Genomic DNA, 15045 nt, shown 5'->3' with positions numbered 1-15045 from the left:
GAAGTTGGGGGTGACCAGGCCTGCAGGGAAGGACAGTTGGTGGGGATCTAGGCCTGCAGGGGAGAGCAGTTGGGGTGACCAGGCTTGCAGGGGAGGCAGTTAGGGGCAAACAGGTAGGCAGGGGAGCAGTTATGCATCAATCAGGTTGGCAGGAGAGTGGTTAGGGGGTGATCAGGCTGGCAGGCAGAAGCGGTTAGGGGCAATCAGGAAGGCAGGCAGGCAAGCAGTTGGGAGCCAGTAGTCCTAGATTGTTGGAGGGATGTCCGACTGCCGGGATTGGGCCTAAACGGACAGTTGGACATCCCTCGAGGGGTCCCAGATTGGAGAGGATGCAGGCTGGGCTGAGGGACAACCCCTGCCCCCGGGCATGTATTTCCTGCACCGGGCCTCTAGTATAGTTAATAAAAATCAAACCACATCACTCCTCTCTTCTCAAACTTCCAGAGACTTCCCATCACACCTAGAATAAAATACAAAGTTCTAAGCGGGGCCACAGGCAAGGCCATAGAAAGGGGGTTGGGGACTCATCCTTCAGAGCAGCAGTCACCAACTGGTGGTCCATGGACCACTGGTGGTCTGCGAGGTCCTAAAGATTGGCGACCGCTGCTTCAGAGTGTTTGTGATGAGCTGAATGGATATACCCTCTATTTTTTACCAGGCCAGGGAAAACCCTTTGAAAATTACCAATACCAGAATATCACTTCCTTTTTCCTTTACCCATAGGAAGGTACACACTAATTCTTTATTAATAACCCTATTGGTATTCTTTTAAATCATTTTTTTACTTTGAACTCTAACACACAGAGAAAGTGACCAAAATAACACACAAAATGTACAGTTCAAAAAATTTTCATAAAGTCAACACCCATGTAACCACCATCCAGGTCAAGAAACATTGAAAGAACCTAGAAAGCACCCTCCCAATTAATATCCTATCCTTTCCCCACCCAAAAAGCCACTATCTTAAGTTTTATAATTTTCTTTAGTTTTACCACAAAACAGACATTCCTAAACAGTTCTGTTTTGCCTGTTTTTTTTTAATCTTAACCCTTTGCACTCCGAACCATTCTGGACATTGGCTACCAGCTACTCCAAACCATTCTGGACATTGGCTAGCAGCTACTCGACGCTACTTTGTGAAACGTGCGTTGAATTAACTCAATTCCCCATAATCACTAATAAACTGCAATGTCCCCTGAGAGGGGACATCCGAGTGATATGCTAGAATTCCGATGTCCCCTGAGAGGGGACAGCGGAGTGCAAAGGGTTAATATAAAAAAATATATATAATATGTATTATTTTGTGTCTGAATTCTTAGATTCAAAGTTATGTTTATATGACTTATCCTTGTTGTTTGTAACTGTAGTTCATTAATTTTCATTATTGAACAGAATTCAAATCATTGTATAAACATGCCATAATTTATTTATCCATACTCCTATAGATGGACATCCAGGTTTACTTTTAGCAATCATGGATTATGCTATTAGGGACATTATTATCTCTTAGTGCACATACTAGTATGTGTATTATTTTGGCACAATCTGGTATGTTTGATTAGGCCAAACTATTTTCCTAAATGAGTGTGTCACTGATAGTATATTGTCCCATATTGTCATCAACATATTAATCATCCTGGTAGTTGAGAGCAATTTATTGTGGTTATAATTTATAGTTTCATGATCATTAAAAAGGCTGAGCACCTTTTCATACATTTATTGGCCTTCTGGATATCCTCTCCTGTAAAATGCCTGCTCAAGTTTCTTACTTTTTTTAAAAAATGATTTTAGATTGCTCATTAGATATTTTGGATATGAGTCTTTAGTTGATTTATTCAATAACATCTTCTCCACTCTGTCTTTTCCTTTTTTTACTTTCTTATTGGTGTGTTTTTTGAGGAACATTAATGTCCATTTTAATGTAGTCAAATTTATAAGTTTTTGAAACAATTTTGGCTTTTTGTGTACCATTACCGAAATCTTTCCCTACTACAAGGGTAAAATTTTATTATTAAGAAATTTTGTTGCTTTGCCTTTCACATTTAAATCTTAAATTCACCCAGAATCGATCTCTATATTTGGTCTGAGGTGAGTCATATTTTCTGTTTTTCCAAATATCTAATTGTTCTAATTTATTAAAAAAACCTTCCATTCCTAATCCCTCAGCAGTGCCCTTCATCATGTATCTAAATGTGTGCAGGTCAGTTTCTGAACTCTCAGATCCAGCAGTCGCCAACCTTTCAGACCTCACAGACCAAAAGTGGTCCGCTGACCATCGGTTGGCAACCGCTGCTAATCTATTCCATTGGCTTAATTATCTATCTTTGCACAAATACTCTATAGTATTAATTACTTTATATGACTTTTTAATATATGTTATATTTTGTTAAGCAAATCCACCAATCTTGTTCTCCAAGAATGTCTTGACCATTATTCTTGGAAGTGCTTTACATCTCCACATAAATAATGGGATCAGTTTGTCAACCTGCAAAAATTAAAAACCATTTGGGATTTTGATTGTAAGTGCTTTGAAACCATAAATCAATTTAGGGCAAACATATTTATAGTACTAAATTTTCTAACTAGTTAACAGTACCTCCAAGTCTGCCTGTAGTTTGAAAAATCAACTGGCCTACCCTTCCCCATTCCCAATTCCTATTCCCAGAAGTAACTTACTTCAATTTCTAATATTTATGTGCATAGTTCTAAATAAAATGTTTATATTCCTTTTTCTACATTTTTTCATTTTTGAAGACATTATCTTTTGAATTCCTATCAGTAATTTGCCTCAGGGAATTCAGGACATGAGTGGAATACTCAGAATTTAAATTTATGTCTGTCTCCAGACCTATGTTCTCAACCACTAGCCATATGACCTCTCAAAGGCAACATCTAGTTAACTGATATCAATAAATGAGCCCCTTTGTTATATTTAATGACTATAAAATACATCAAGCTAGATATGACAGGTAATGCTAAAAATTAGTAAGAGGTGGTCCCTACCCTCAAGGAAATCAGAATACCCTGGAAAGGCACACAGACACATAAATAAATTGAATATAAATCAGGCTTTCATAACTACTTAATTAAAAATGCAAAAAGGTCTGTCAAAATTTGAAGGGCAGAGGGAAAGATTAATGATCTAAGAAAAGATTTTTGTGGGAGATTGGCCTTGAGCTAGGTCTTGGTTTAGGGACATCATACTTAACAGCATCCAACATGCGTCAAGGCATGGTCCTGAGACAGACAGAATCTTAGTATATAAAAATTATCCTCACCAATGAAGCCAAAAAACGAAGCACCTTGTTCTCATTCATCAGCATTTTAATAATATCTTTTCTCGGAGCTTTTGGAATGAGAACAAAACAATTCTGAGCGGAATCTTCGACTGGTCCAAAACCATTATAGGGAGGTAATTCCTGAAGAAATACAGAAGCAAGAAGCAGATGTTATTTATATTAAAAATTATAAAGTAACTAAGTTTCTTTGAAAAATCTAGAAAACATTTAACAGATATTTCAATATTTACAAATGTAGTCAGAGAAAATAACACATCGCATATTCCATTCCTCTTATTATAGACTAGAGTGTGTAGGTCAGAAGGAAATCTGTGCAAGAGTAGGCCTTCCTCCCCCCGGCTGCAGGCACGGTCTTCCCTCTGGCACCCGGGACCCGGGCTACCCTCCCACTGTCAGGCACCTGGGAGTCAGGCTTCACTTGGAGCCCTGGCTTTGTCTGGAAGGATGTCTGGTCTAATTAGCATATTATGCTTTTATTATTAGAGATTTTTTTGTTAATTCTCACCTGAGAATATGTTTTCCATTGCCTCACAGAAAGAGTGGAAGAGAAGAAGGAACGGAGGAGAGAGGCGAGAGAGAGGGGGAGAGAGAGAAACATTGATGTGAGAAAGACATATAACCAGTTGCCTCCTGCTCATGCCCTAATCCAGGGCAGGGAGCAAACCCACGAACCAGGTACATGCCCTTGACTGGGAATCGAACCCACGGCCTTTTGATGTGCAGGCCAATACTCTAACCACTGAGCTCACCAACCAGGGCTATTTATAGATTTTGTACCCTGATCAAAAGTACCCTGTTTCCCCGAAAATAAGACAGTGTCTTATATTAATTTTTGCTCCCAAAGATGCGCTAGGTCTTATTTTCCAGGGATGTCTTATTTTTCCATGAAGAAGAATACGGTACACATTTATTGTTAAATGAAAATAAAGGAAATTTATTACCTGTATACAGTACGGTAGTACGGTAGTTGTCAACACAAACCAGACAAACTGTGAATCCTACAGTATCAAGAATTTACTCATTTATTCAATGACAATCATGTCATCATCTTCTGGAACATCATCATAACAATCCAATTCCTAAATTTCCTGGTGAATTTCTTGTGACTCCATTTCTTTCAGAATCAGTGGACCAAATCTCTCATGTTTAGCCTAGGGGGGGCCTTATTTTCGGGGGGGGGGCCTTATATTTCACTCAGAAGGAAACCTGTAAGTAGCTCTTATTTTCGGAGGATGTCTTATTTTCGGGGAAACACGGTAACTGCTGATGCTACAAAGTAACTCTCAGGGCTACAGTGAAACTACTGCTAATGTCCACTGACCCTTACCTGGCCCTACTCCCGAGCCCAATCCTGGCCCTCATGACCATCCTATAATAGTATGACTTTGTTATCGGTGGAAGCAGGGTTGGGGGAGTCCTTATCCCTACCTGTTGCTCATGGAAGTGGAATTCTTATGATATCTCAAAAAAAAAAAAATTTCTGAGATTCATATGGTAGAATGAGTGATTTTTATTTGTGTGGAATTACATCCCTGAGTTTCCAAGGTTCCCTCTCCTTCAGTCATGCCATAGAAGAAGTGTAGCTTTGGCTATAGCAGGGCTAAAATCAGAGTCAGTGTCCAGAGTTTCCATTCCATGTTGGCACAATCCAATATAGCATCAGGATAGCTTAATTTGTCTTTCCTGCTGCAGTCCATCAGTCCATTGCATGCGGGGTTTTCAGGGCCACATGGCTATGGAGTAAACAAGGGCGAAAGCAAGAAGAGGAGCGAGAGTGCCCCCTGAGCCAAGAATCACAAGAGCAACATGAGAGCAAACTCCTTTAAGGGATTATGCAAACCTAAATTTTCATGGGCTTGCATTAGCCACACCCATTCTGTTCCCAGGTGTGACTGACAGGAACCTTCCTTTGTCATCCCAACTTCTCTGTGCAAGCATCTATCTCCCCTTTGTTGGACCCCTTCCCCCAGTGTTCTACAGGGAATGGACCAGTGTTTCTCTAGAGAGTGTGAAATCACAGCTTCCTGGTTAAGCTTCCCAAATGGCCAAGCTTATCATTTCTGGCTTCCCCCTTTGCTCCATTTCCTACTATTAATAACTAGTTAATTATAACGGTATCAACTTGGTTCATTTTTCCCCTTTACTTCCACATTTCTAATATTTTTATTACTTGAGTTTTGCCTCACAAAAGAGGGATGACAGCCGAGACCGGTTTGGCTCAATGGATAGAGCGTCGGCTTGGGGACTGAAAGGTCCCAGGTTCGATTCTGGTCGAGGGCATGTGCCTTGGTTGCGGGCATATCCCCAGTAGGGGGTGTGCAAGAGGCAGCTGGTTGATGTTTCTCTCTCATCGATGTTTCTGACTCTCTATCTCTCTCCCTTCCTCTCTGTACAAAATCAATAAAATAAATTAAAAAAAAAAAAAAGAGGGATGACAGCTGTACTGAGAACTCAGATTCCTTGTTCATACAGAACTCTCCTTTCCTAGTGAAGGAGCAAACTCCAAATCAATTTCATTGGTGAGTAGTGTAGTACATAGGATGAGCTTACATTTCTCATTCAGGTTCCAGGAAGAGCTGAAAGCATCACTCTAGGATGCTAGGATTTGTCTGTCTCAAAGCTTAAGTAGTTTTGAGGATGTTATCCACTCTCTCGTCAATACTAGCTAGAAAGCAGCAGAGTTCTTTTTTCTCTGATTCCTTGCTATGCTTTGTTAGCAAACTCAGCTTGTACCTTGCTTTTCATGTGTACTAGTAGATACCTTTCCCAAATCTTTTTAAAATTATGTTCAGGCATGTTTAACAAATTATTCTATAAGATCCCTGGTCCATCTGCAATAGTGTACTCCCTCAAAACCCAGTAACTCTGCCATGCTCATTCAAGGTGCAGTGATCGGGACACTGACCCTGCACTCCACTTGCCAGGGCTGCAGTGATGTGATAATCATGGCTGGACTATGACAGAGGATATGGTGTGTGGGCAATGATCTAATTTGCTCCAAGTGTAACACCACTGCTCAATGAAGATACAAGCTACCACGGACAGAGGGACCTGTGTGAGATGACAAATACTAGTAAGTTTTGCATTACTCTGGAGGCCAGGCAGAAATGCAGTGGTGGGATCTGAACTTGTTTTGCATCTGCAATAACACACAATGGCAGCAGTCTGGTTGGGGGATAGGAGTGGAGGTTGAGAGATTTTGAAACAGGGAGATACCTATAAGCCTCTGAGTGCCTTCCTCTCAAATTCCTTTTGTGTTTCAACTGGATTCTACTTGCTTTTCCTGAATTGCACCTCATTTGCTCTGCTTGGAATGAAGACCTTCCCTAAATATAAGCCCATATACCTGGAGTCCTGGCACTGGGCCACATATATGGAGGTAGTTTTAGTATACAGAGTGACTGAGATAGGCAAAACAAACAAACATCTACCGTATTTTTCGGACCATAAGACGCACCGGACCATAAGACGCACCAGTTTTTAGAGAAGGGAAATGAAGAAAAAAAGATTCTGAAACAAATAGTGTCCTAAAATATTTTATGTGCATTAAAACCCAACATCACAGTCATAAACACATGTAATCAACCCTGTAAAGTGAACAGCAGCATTTAGAACCATTTTAGAGCCGGGCAAGCACACAGAGACCACACAGAGCCGGGCAAGTAAAAAAACTTTTTTTTTACAGTATATGTGTAAGCTATATTTGGACCATAAGACGCAGGGACTTTTCCCCCCCCACTTCTGGGGGGAAAAAAGTGCGTCTTATGGTCCGAAAAATATGGTACATAGTTCTTCACTTCTCTCTGCTCTCTAACCAAGTCTTTACTTTCTTTGGAAGACAGTTTAGGAGAAAAAAGGTATTATGGTAATGAGAATGGAATAGGAGAAGTATTCTAGGGCTCAAAAGCCTTTATCAATTCAAAAGATGGATCAAATGGCTCCAAAAGGTGCACCATTCTGTTACAATCCCTCCCCATTCTACCCCCTACTTAGGTAAAGCTCACCCTTGTACTTTGCAATATGACCTTGGGAAAGTCCCTTGGACTGCTATCTTACACTACACTTATCTGTAAACTAAAGTGGTGGAATAGTTTGCTTGATCAGAATCTAGATCTGTTCCCATGGTATTTTTTCTTATATACTCTATCAAATGCTGCCAAAAATTTGAGGGTGAGGCACATTCAATGGTAGAGAGTGCTATCAGGAAAAAAACTGATAGCAAGAGGTACAGTCATCCTACCTAAAAGAAAACATGCAAATTGACTGCACCTTCACCCAATCAGGGTGAGTATGCAAATTAACCCAACCAGTATGCAAATTAACCCAACCAAGATGGCGGTTAATTTGCATATCAAGGCCAGAGCGAAGACTGAAGACACGTAGAAAGAAGCCAAGCGCTGCAGAAGGGAGCAAAGATGCAGAGAAGCAAGCAAGCAGGACCGGGGAGGAGGGAGGGAAGCAGGCGGGGCAGTGACCGCAGCAGGAAGCCCTATTGCAGGAATCTTCCTGCAACAGGCTTCTAGTGTATTATAATGACAGAAATATGTTCTTAAAAAGGCGTCGTCAGGTGATTTCAGTATCATGTGAACATCACAGGACACATTCACACAAATCTAGGAGGCATAGCCAACTACACACTTAAGCTATATGGCATAACCTAGTCTTCTGGCTACACACCTGCACAGCATGTTACTGTACTAAATACTGTAGGCAAGTGTAACAGTGGTATTTCTTTATTTAAGCATTTCTAAACATAGATAAGGTATAGTAAAAACATGCTATAAATATAAAAAATGGTTCACCTGTATGCAGCACTTACCAAGAATGGAGCTTGCAGGACTGGAAGTTGCTCTGGTTGAATCAGTGAGTGAGAGATGAGTGAATGTGAAGGCCTTCACATGACTGTACACTACTGTAGCCTTTTCAAACACTGTACCCTTAGGCAATACTAAATTTATAAGAAAATATTTTTCTTCAACAATAATTTCATCTTTACGGTAATGTCTTTAAAATTTTTTGAATTTTTAAAAAAACTTCAACTCTTCTATAATAAAACTTAGATTAAAACACAAACATTGTCCAGCCATAAAAAAAGTTTTTCTTTATATCTTTATTTTATAAGCTTTCTCTATTTTTAAAATTTTTTCAAAAATTATTTTCTTGTTGTTGTTGTTTTGTTAAAAATTAAGACACAACCACACACATTAGTCTAGGCCTACACAGGTCTGGACCTAAATATCACTGTCTTCCACTCTACATCTTGTCCCCTGGAAGGTCTTGAGGGACAGTAACACATATGGAGCTGTCCTCTCCTCGGATAGCAATGCCTTCTTCTGGAATACCTCCTGCAGGACCCACCTGAGGTTCTTCTTGAGGAGGTGTCACTGTTTTCAGAAACATGCCCATGATGGTTAGCTTGTTTTTCTTACATCACAAATCTGCTTAAAGACCAATAATGCATCATGAACATTCCTCTCTAATAATACAAACCTTTTGGTGTTGGGGCTCCATGTTTTCAAACTTTCTAAGGAGTTTGTTGAAGTCTGCAAGAGCTTCTGCTAAAACCTTCACTGTAAATTTTCTTGGGGGCTCGTCTTTTTCTTCTCCTGCAGTTTCCTTTTCTCTAGCCTCTTCACTTATGTATTCTAGTTCCAGTTCCAACACCACTTAATTAGTTAATTTCTCAGGCTCCATCTCTAGGATCTCCTCAATGTCATCTCATCTACACTGAGGTTAAAGTCATTTGCCATCTCAACCATAGTCTAGATTTTTGCAACATCCTCATCCTTGATAAAACCTTTGAAGTCATGAGTGAATTCCTGAATGTCTTCTTCCAGAGGCCATTCATATACTCCTTGGTGACATCACCCCAAGTTCAAGTAAAGTTCTTGATGTAGTCAAAATGTTGTATTCCCTCCAGAATTACATCAGTGTCTTCCTCAGGAGCAGCAATAGCCTGGTTCAAGATCATCCTCAGGTAGTAGGCCTTAAAACCTGCTATAACTCCTTGATCCATTGGATGCATCAAAAAGGGGGTTTTAGAGGGAGACACAGCACTTGGATAATAGGATGACGGTTACCAATAAAAGGAGGATGTTCAGGAGCATTATCAATAAGCAAAATCTTGAAGGGTATGTTATTGTCTAAGTACTCCATTTCACTGGCATAGCAATTCAGGAGGGCATTTTGGAAGGAGTTGGGTCACCCATGACTTCCAACTGTCCCTGTAGGAAACTGGCAATGTGTGCTTATTGATATGCTTGAATGCCCGATCACAAGGGTTTCGATTTGTAGCCAGCAACAATGCCTCCATGCAAGACTGTTATTTTGTATTTAAAAGCCTCAAAACCTGGCACTGACTTGGCCTCCTATGGAAGAAAGTCCATTCATGAATCTGTTTCCAGAATATGGAGGTTTCATCCATAATGAATATTTGCTCAGGCAGATAATTTTGCTCCACAATCAGCTTATCTAGAGTTTCCAAAAATTCTTCAGCTGCCTTCACATCAATACGTTTAGAGTCAACACTCACTTTCACATTATGGAATGAATAACAATATTTGAATAATTTAAACCACCTAGAGCTAGTGATAAATTCACATCATAGCTGGGACCAGCCTTTTTTTTCAACATCAAAAACAAATCTTGTGTTGTGACTGTGAGCCTCATGGTGTCTCCTCTTCCATATGTGTCAATAGAAGTTTCTCCATATCTAACACAGGCCCTTCTCAAATTTTCAGTAGTCTTGTTACCTTTGTTCTTGCTCTTTAAGATTGTAGCTATGGCGGATTGGGACATGCCTGACTGGAAAGCTGGCATGTAGCCATCACTGCTTGTCTACCTTTGTAATCTTTAATCATTTTCATTTTGCGCCCAAATCAGTCACTGGCAATATTAGCAATGGATTTGTATGCTTACAGACCACAATGAGCAAAACTACACAAGATTAATCACAAGAGAAAATGATACAGTCAAGACGCAGTAAACACAAAATGTATCAGGCTGCTGCTGGCATAACATTGTTTTACAACAAACTTTATTTAAATAGGTAGAACAAGTACACTCTAAAATAACAATAAGAAGTTTAGTACATTGAATGCAGAAGCCAGTGACACAGTCATTTACTGTCATCAAACATCATGTATCGTACATAACTGTATATGCTGTAATTTTAAATGGCTCAATTACACCAGTGTCACCACAAACATGTGAGTGATGCGTTGTGCTGTGACATTATGACACCACTAGGGGACAGGAATTTGTCACCTCCATTATAATCTTACTAGAGGCCCGATGCATAAAATTTGTGCAAGATGGCCTCATAGCTGCAGCGGTGCCTCGGTCCTCGAAGCCCCAACTTCGTCTGGAAGGTCCTCCAGAATATCGTTCGGCTAATTAGCATATTACGCTTTTCTTATTATAGATGGAACCACTGTTGTACACGTGGTTCCCATGTTGACCCAAACATCATCATGTGACGTGTGACTGTATTATTACCACGTAGACTTGCTTCCAGAAGTTTTATTGCCCCTGGCATACACCAAACTCCAAATTCTTCTTTGTATTGTTTTTATGAAATGTTGGTTCTAAGAGGCTTGTTTAAGAGATCATTTGTCTTCTGGGTTAGCAAACACATACTAAATAGGTAGTCTTCTTCAGCCTACTTCAAGACATATACTTTATACATACCTCTGATTTGCTGGGCACTGTGTTCGTTGCTAGGAGCACAAGATGTACAGAATATAGTCCCTGCCCTCAAGGAATTTATAGTCTAGTTGAAGAAATGCATAAGGAGATGTTTTAATGTAACAGATTAGTGCTAGTGGAGAGGCACAGAGCACCCCAGAAACACAGAGATGGCCAGCCCTGCCTGGAGCTTCAGAGATACTCTCTTGAAAGAGAAAAAGCCTATACTGAGCCTTGAAGAATAAGAAAGAGCCATGTGAAAAAAATGATGGAAAAGTGGTTTAAGCAGCTAAAGTCCAGGGGAGTAAATCGGAATGTAGCACCTGCACAACTACAAAGAGCTCAGTATAATGGAGGCTAAGTGCACACAGAGAGGTAGCAGGTAAAGGGCCTGGGCTGGAGCAACTCAATTCCATTCTGTTATGTCTTTTGAAAAGAAATAGCCCAGTGACATTATTTTACACACAGTGGCAACAGAGATCAGTAACAGGTCTGATCACCCTTCCTTATACATGGGCAAAAAAGAGGTTGCATGACTCGCTCATAATCCAAAGCAGTATAAAAACAATCACGCTTTCAGTCCATGATACTGTGCTACCTTAAAACTTCAGACACTTTTTGAATGTTTTGTATAATGTGTAATTTCAAAATGTGCAATTCTCACTGGAAACTCTAAAATATGTGGCTGAGCCACTCTGAAGGCTCAAGTTTCTCATTTTACTATCTCAGTGCATTAAAAGCACCATGAACTTACTCTCATCTCAGAGTGGACTTCTGTGGTGCTCAGAACTGAATTTTGTAGTTCAGTGTGATTCTAAGGAAAGCTATGTTACAATGAAAGAAAGTCATCTTCCAATATCTTCAGTTAATCAGTTTTTGCTTTACTATCAACCAGGTTTTCAGTGAAAGGGTTTGATAAACAGGCAAGAAACAATGAAATGCCCTCAGGATCTGGAATGTGAAAAGATGCCTTTTTTAAAAATCTAGATGAAAAAAATATTATAAAAGTAATACAAGACATGGTATAAAAGGAGAAATTAAAACCACACACAGATTTTCTGGGTCAAGAAATATGTAACATTTTATTTTGAATAAATTAAAATGATGACAAACTGACTTCAGAAAGGTGGTTTTTTTTTCCCTTATTTATTTATCTATCATTTCTAAATATGTTATTATTGATTTTACAGAGAGAGGGAGAGGGAGAAACAGAAACATCGATGAGAGAGAAGCATGCAAGAGAAACATCGATGAGAGGGAAACATGCGAGAGAAACATTGATGGGCTGCCTCCTGCATGCCCCCTACTGGGGACTGAGCCTGAAACCTAGGTATGTGTCCTGACTGGGAATCAAACCAGTGACTGATTTGATTCCCAGTCAGGACACATGCCCAAATTTTGTGCTCAATCCTTTTGGTGCATGAACAGCATTCAACCAACTGAGCCACTCTGGCCAGGGCAGAAAGCTTTTTCTTATTGGTCCTCCTTTAACAGTACATAAAAATGCCCATTTCTTCATGCTCAGACAAACATAAGCTATTGTGAATCTTTCAAAATCTTTCAAAAATAGATCAAAACGTCATTATTTACATTCTATTTCTTTATCAATTACGTTGAGGGTCTTTTTATATGTACACTAGCCATTTATATTTATTCTTTTATGAACTGCTCTATTTTATATGCTTTGTCCAGTTTTGTTTTTGTTTTTTTTTCTTTTCTTTTTTTTAAACTGGATATTCACTTTTTTTTTTTTCCTTTTTCTTAAACTTTACATCAAAAGATTAATTCTCTCACTACACTCAGAACTAGCGTTCCATTACCTGTTTTACTGGAGGTTGTTCCTTCTTCCTTACATCAATACTTGGTAAATCAGAGAACCCAAACTTTTCTTTGAAATAGTGTCGAGTAAATGGATCACAATCGTAAATGAAGAAGGTTCTCCCGAGGATAGTGAGTGGCTTCCCAACGATGAAGTCTTTGGCAGTATACCATTCCAGCACCTCCTGATCAGAGATTTCCAGCACACACTTAGGGAAGTCCTCTGACATAAGAGAGCAGGGAGAGAGGAAAGAAGGAATGAGGATAAGACACATAGCAGCAAGGCATTCTTGAGAACCTGAGAGAGTGAAGGGTTTGGCTCTGGTCAAGGGTCAGGGCCTCCTCTACATTCCCAGAAGAACACAGGCTGTGTACTTCCATCTGTTGACCAGACACATAAGTAATGCCCCAGATGGCTTTTGTAAAGTCTCTCCCATGTTCAGTTCCAACTATCATTACAGGTCACTGATTTTAACAGAATTAATGTTCAGAAGAAATCATTACTGGAGAAAAAAAAATAAATGTCCTTGTATAGAGTATTAGATCTAGAAGAAACCCAACGAATTATTAGTGATCACACAGAGCATGTACTAGGTACACTACAAGATAATGGGATTCTCTCTCTCTCTCTCTCTCTCTCTCTCTCTCTCTCTCTCTCTGTGTGTGTGTGTGTGTGTGTGTGTGTGTGTGCGCGTGTGTGTGTATAAATATATAAAGAGCCAGAGTCCATAATGTCCAAAATGATTGAAGGAATGACTGAACACCAGGCTGCATACACAGCAGGCTCAGGTGAGCAGGGACTAGCAAGCGGGCTGAACTGCTGACTTCTGGGGGGGGGGGGGGAGGGGGAAGAAGGGCAAGGCTGATCAGCAGCTGCCATGGCTGTTGGCAAGGCCCAGAGAGAGAAGCAGGGTCTGTCCTCAGCCTCCGTGGCTGCTGCAGATCAGCCCTTGCTTGCGCGCGTGCCCCCCCCCCCCTCCCCTCCTGGACTTTGCCAGCAGCTGTGCCTCTCTCTGGGGCAGCTGCTAATCAGCCCTGCCTCTCTGATCAGGCCCAGAGAGGCTGACTGGCTTAAAAACCAAGCAATCAGAACCAAATCTGGGTGAACTGTGAGGAGCCAATGGCTGCCTAGAAGGTGGAGCTTTTGACGCTGATTGGCATAGAAACCAACCAATCACAACCTAACCTGGGTGAACTGCAAAGACAGAATCTAAGGTGGGGGGTGAGGAGGGTTTTTAAAGGCAACAGCTATTTGGTGTAAGGTGTAAGAAAGCAGTTCAAATTTTTAATGACCAGTTTGGCAGTATAGTGCATATGGCTGGCTATCAGTCCAGATATAGGGATTATGTATTTTTGTCTGCCAAGAGCATCTCCTCCTGCTGAAAAAGGCTCCTCCCCCTACCCCCCACCCCACTTGAGCAATCCTATCCTATATATACTAATAAAAGGGTAATATGCTAATTAGACTAGGTCAACAGACCATCTTCCGGACATCTGACTTCCTCTGAACAAAGTCATGGTGGTGGGGGCTGAGGCAGAGGCAGTTAGAGATGATCAGGCCGGCAGGGGAGGGCAGTTAGGATGATCAGGCAGGCAGGCAGAGAGGTTAAGGGTGATCAGGTAGGCAGGCAGAAGAGTAAGGGGCAATCAGGCAGGCAGGAAAAGGCAGATAGGGGTGAGCAGGCAGGCAGGCAGGTAAGCAGTTAGGAGACAGCAGTCTCAGATTGTGAGAGGGATGTCCAACTGCCATTTTAGGCTCAATGCCACATGGGGGTTCCTGATTGGAGAGGGTTCAGGCTGGGCTAAGGGAACTCCCACAACCTCCCCCAACCCCTGCACAAATTCATGCATTCGGCCACTAGTTAAAAATATAAACAACACTCCTGTCTTGATAAAGAAAACATTCTGTTTGGGGTGACAGATATTAACAATTACACAAATAAATGGCTTCATTTCAATTGTGATCACTGCTATTGGGACAGTCTGACCTAGTCCTGTGATAGGCGGCAGGGACAGTAAGCAAGATGATTACCATGATCCCTACATTTGGGGAATCAACACATTTTTAAAATGAAAAATCAACCTTGCATTTTTGGAATAAATCCAATTTTGTCACACTGTTTTATGAGAACTAAGTGTTGAAAACCATAAGGTAGTCAATCAGTTCTGGTAAAGTACAACACTGCACAGCTTTAACCACAAAGCTTGGCCTTAGAACTTTGATCTCAGGAGGCAGGAGAAG

General features: G+C 40.7%; 1 protein-coding gene across 1 annotated transcript in view; it reads right to left on the bottom strand.

Moving 5' to 3' along the window:
• The window catches only part of EFHC1 (EF-hand domain containing 1), a 76722-nt gene that overhangs the window by 30025 nt on the left and 31652 nt on the right, over window positions 1-15045 (bottom strand). The window contains exons 6-7 of the mRNA XM_084889450.1: window positions 12806-13026; window positions 3279-3419 (exon numbers count right to left, since the gene is read on the bottom strand). Coding sequence (XP_084745576.1) covers window positions 3279-3419; window positions 12806-13026 — 362 coding nt within the window. The remainder of the gene's footprint in view (window positions 1-3278; window positions 3420-12805; window positions 13027-15045) is intronic.

Source organism: Pipistrellus hanaki, assembly GCF_964339955.1.
Source record: "Pipistrellus hanaki genome assembly, chromosome: 7".
In the NCBI taxonomy this organism is placed as follows: Eukaryota; Metazoa; Chordata; class Mammalia; order Chiroptera; family Vespertilionidae; genus Pipistrellus; species Pipistrellus hanaki.
The sequence above is the reverse complement of the archived record's forward strand: the minus strand, read 5'-3'. Positions and strand labels throughout refer to the sequence as shown.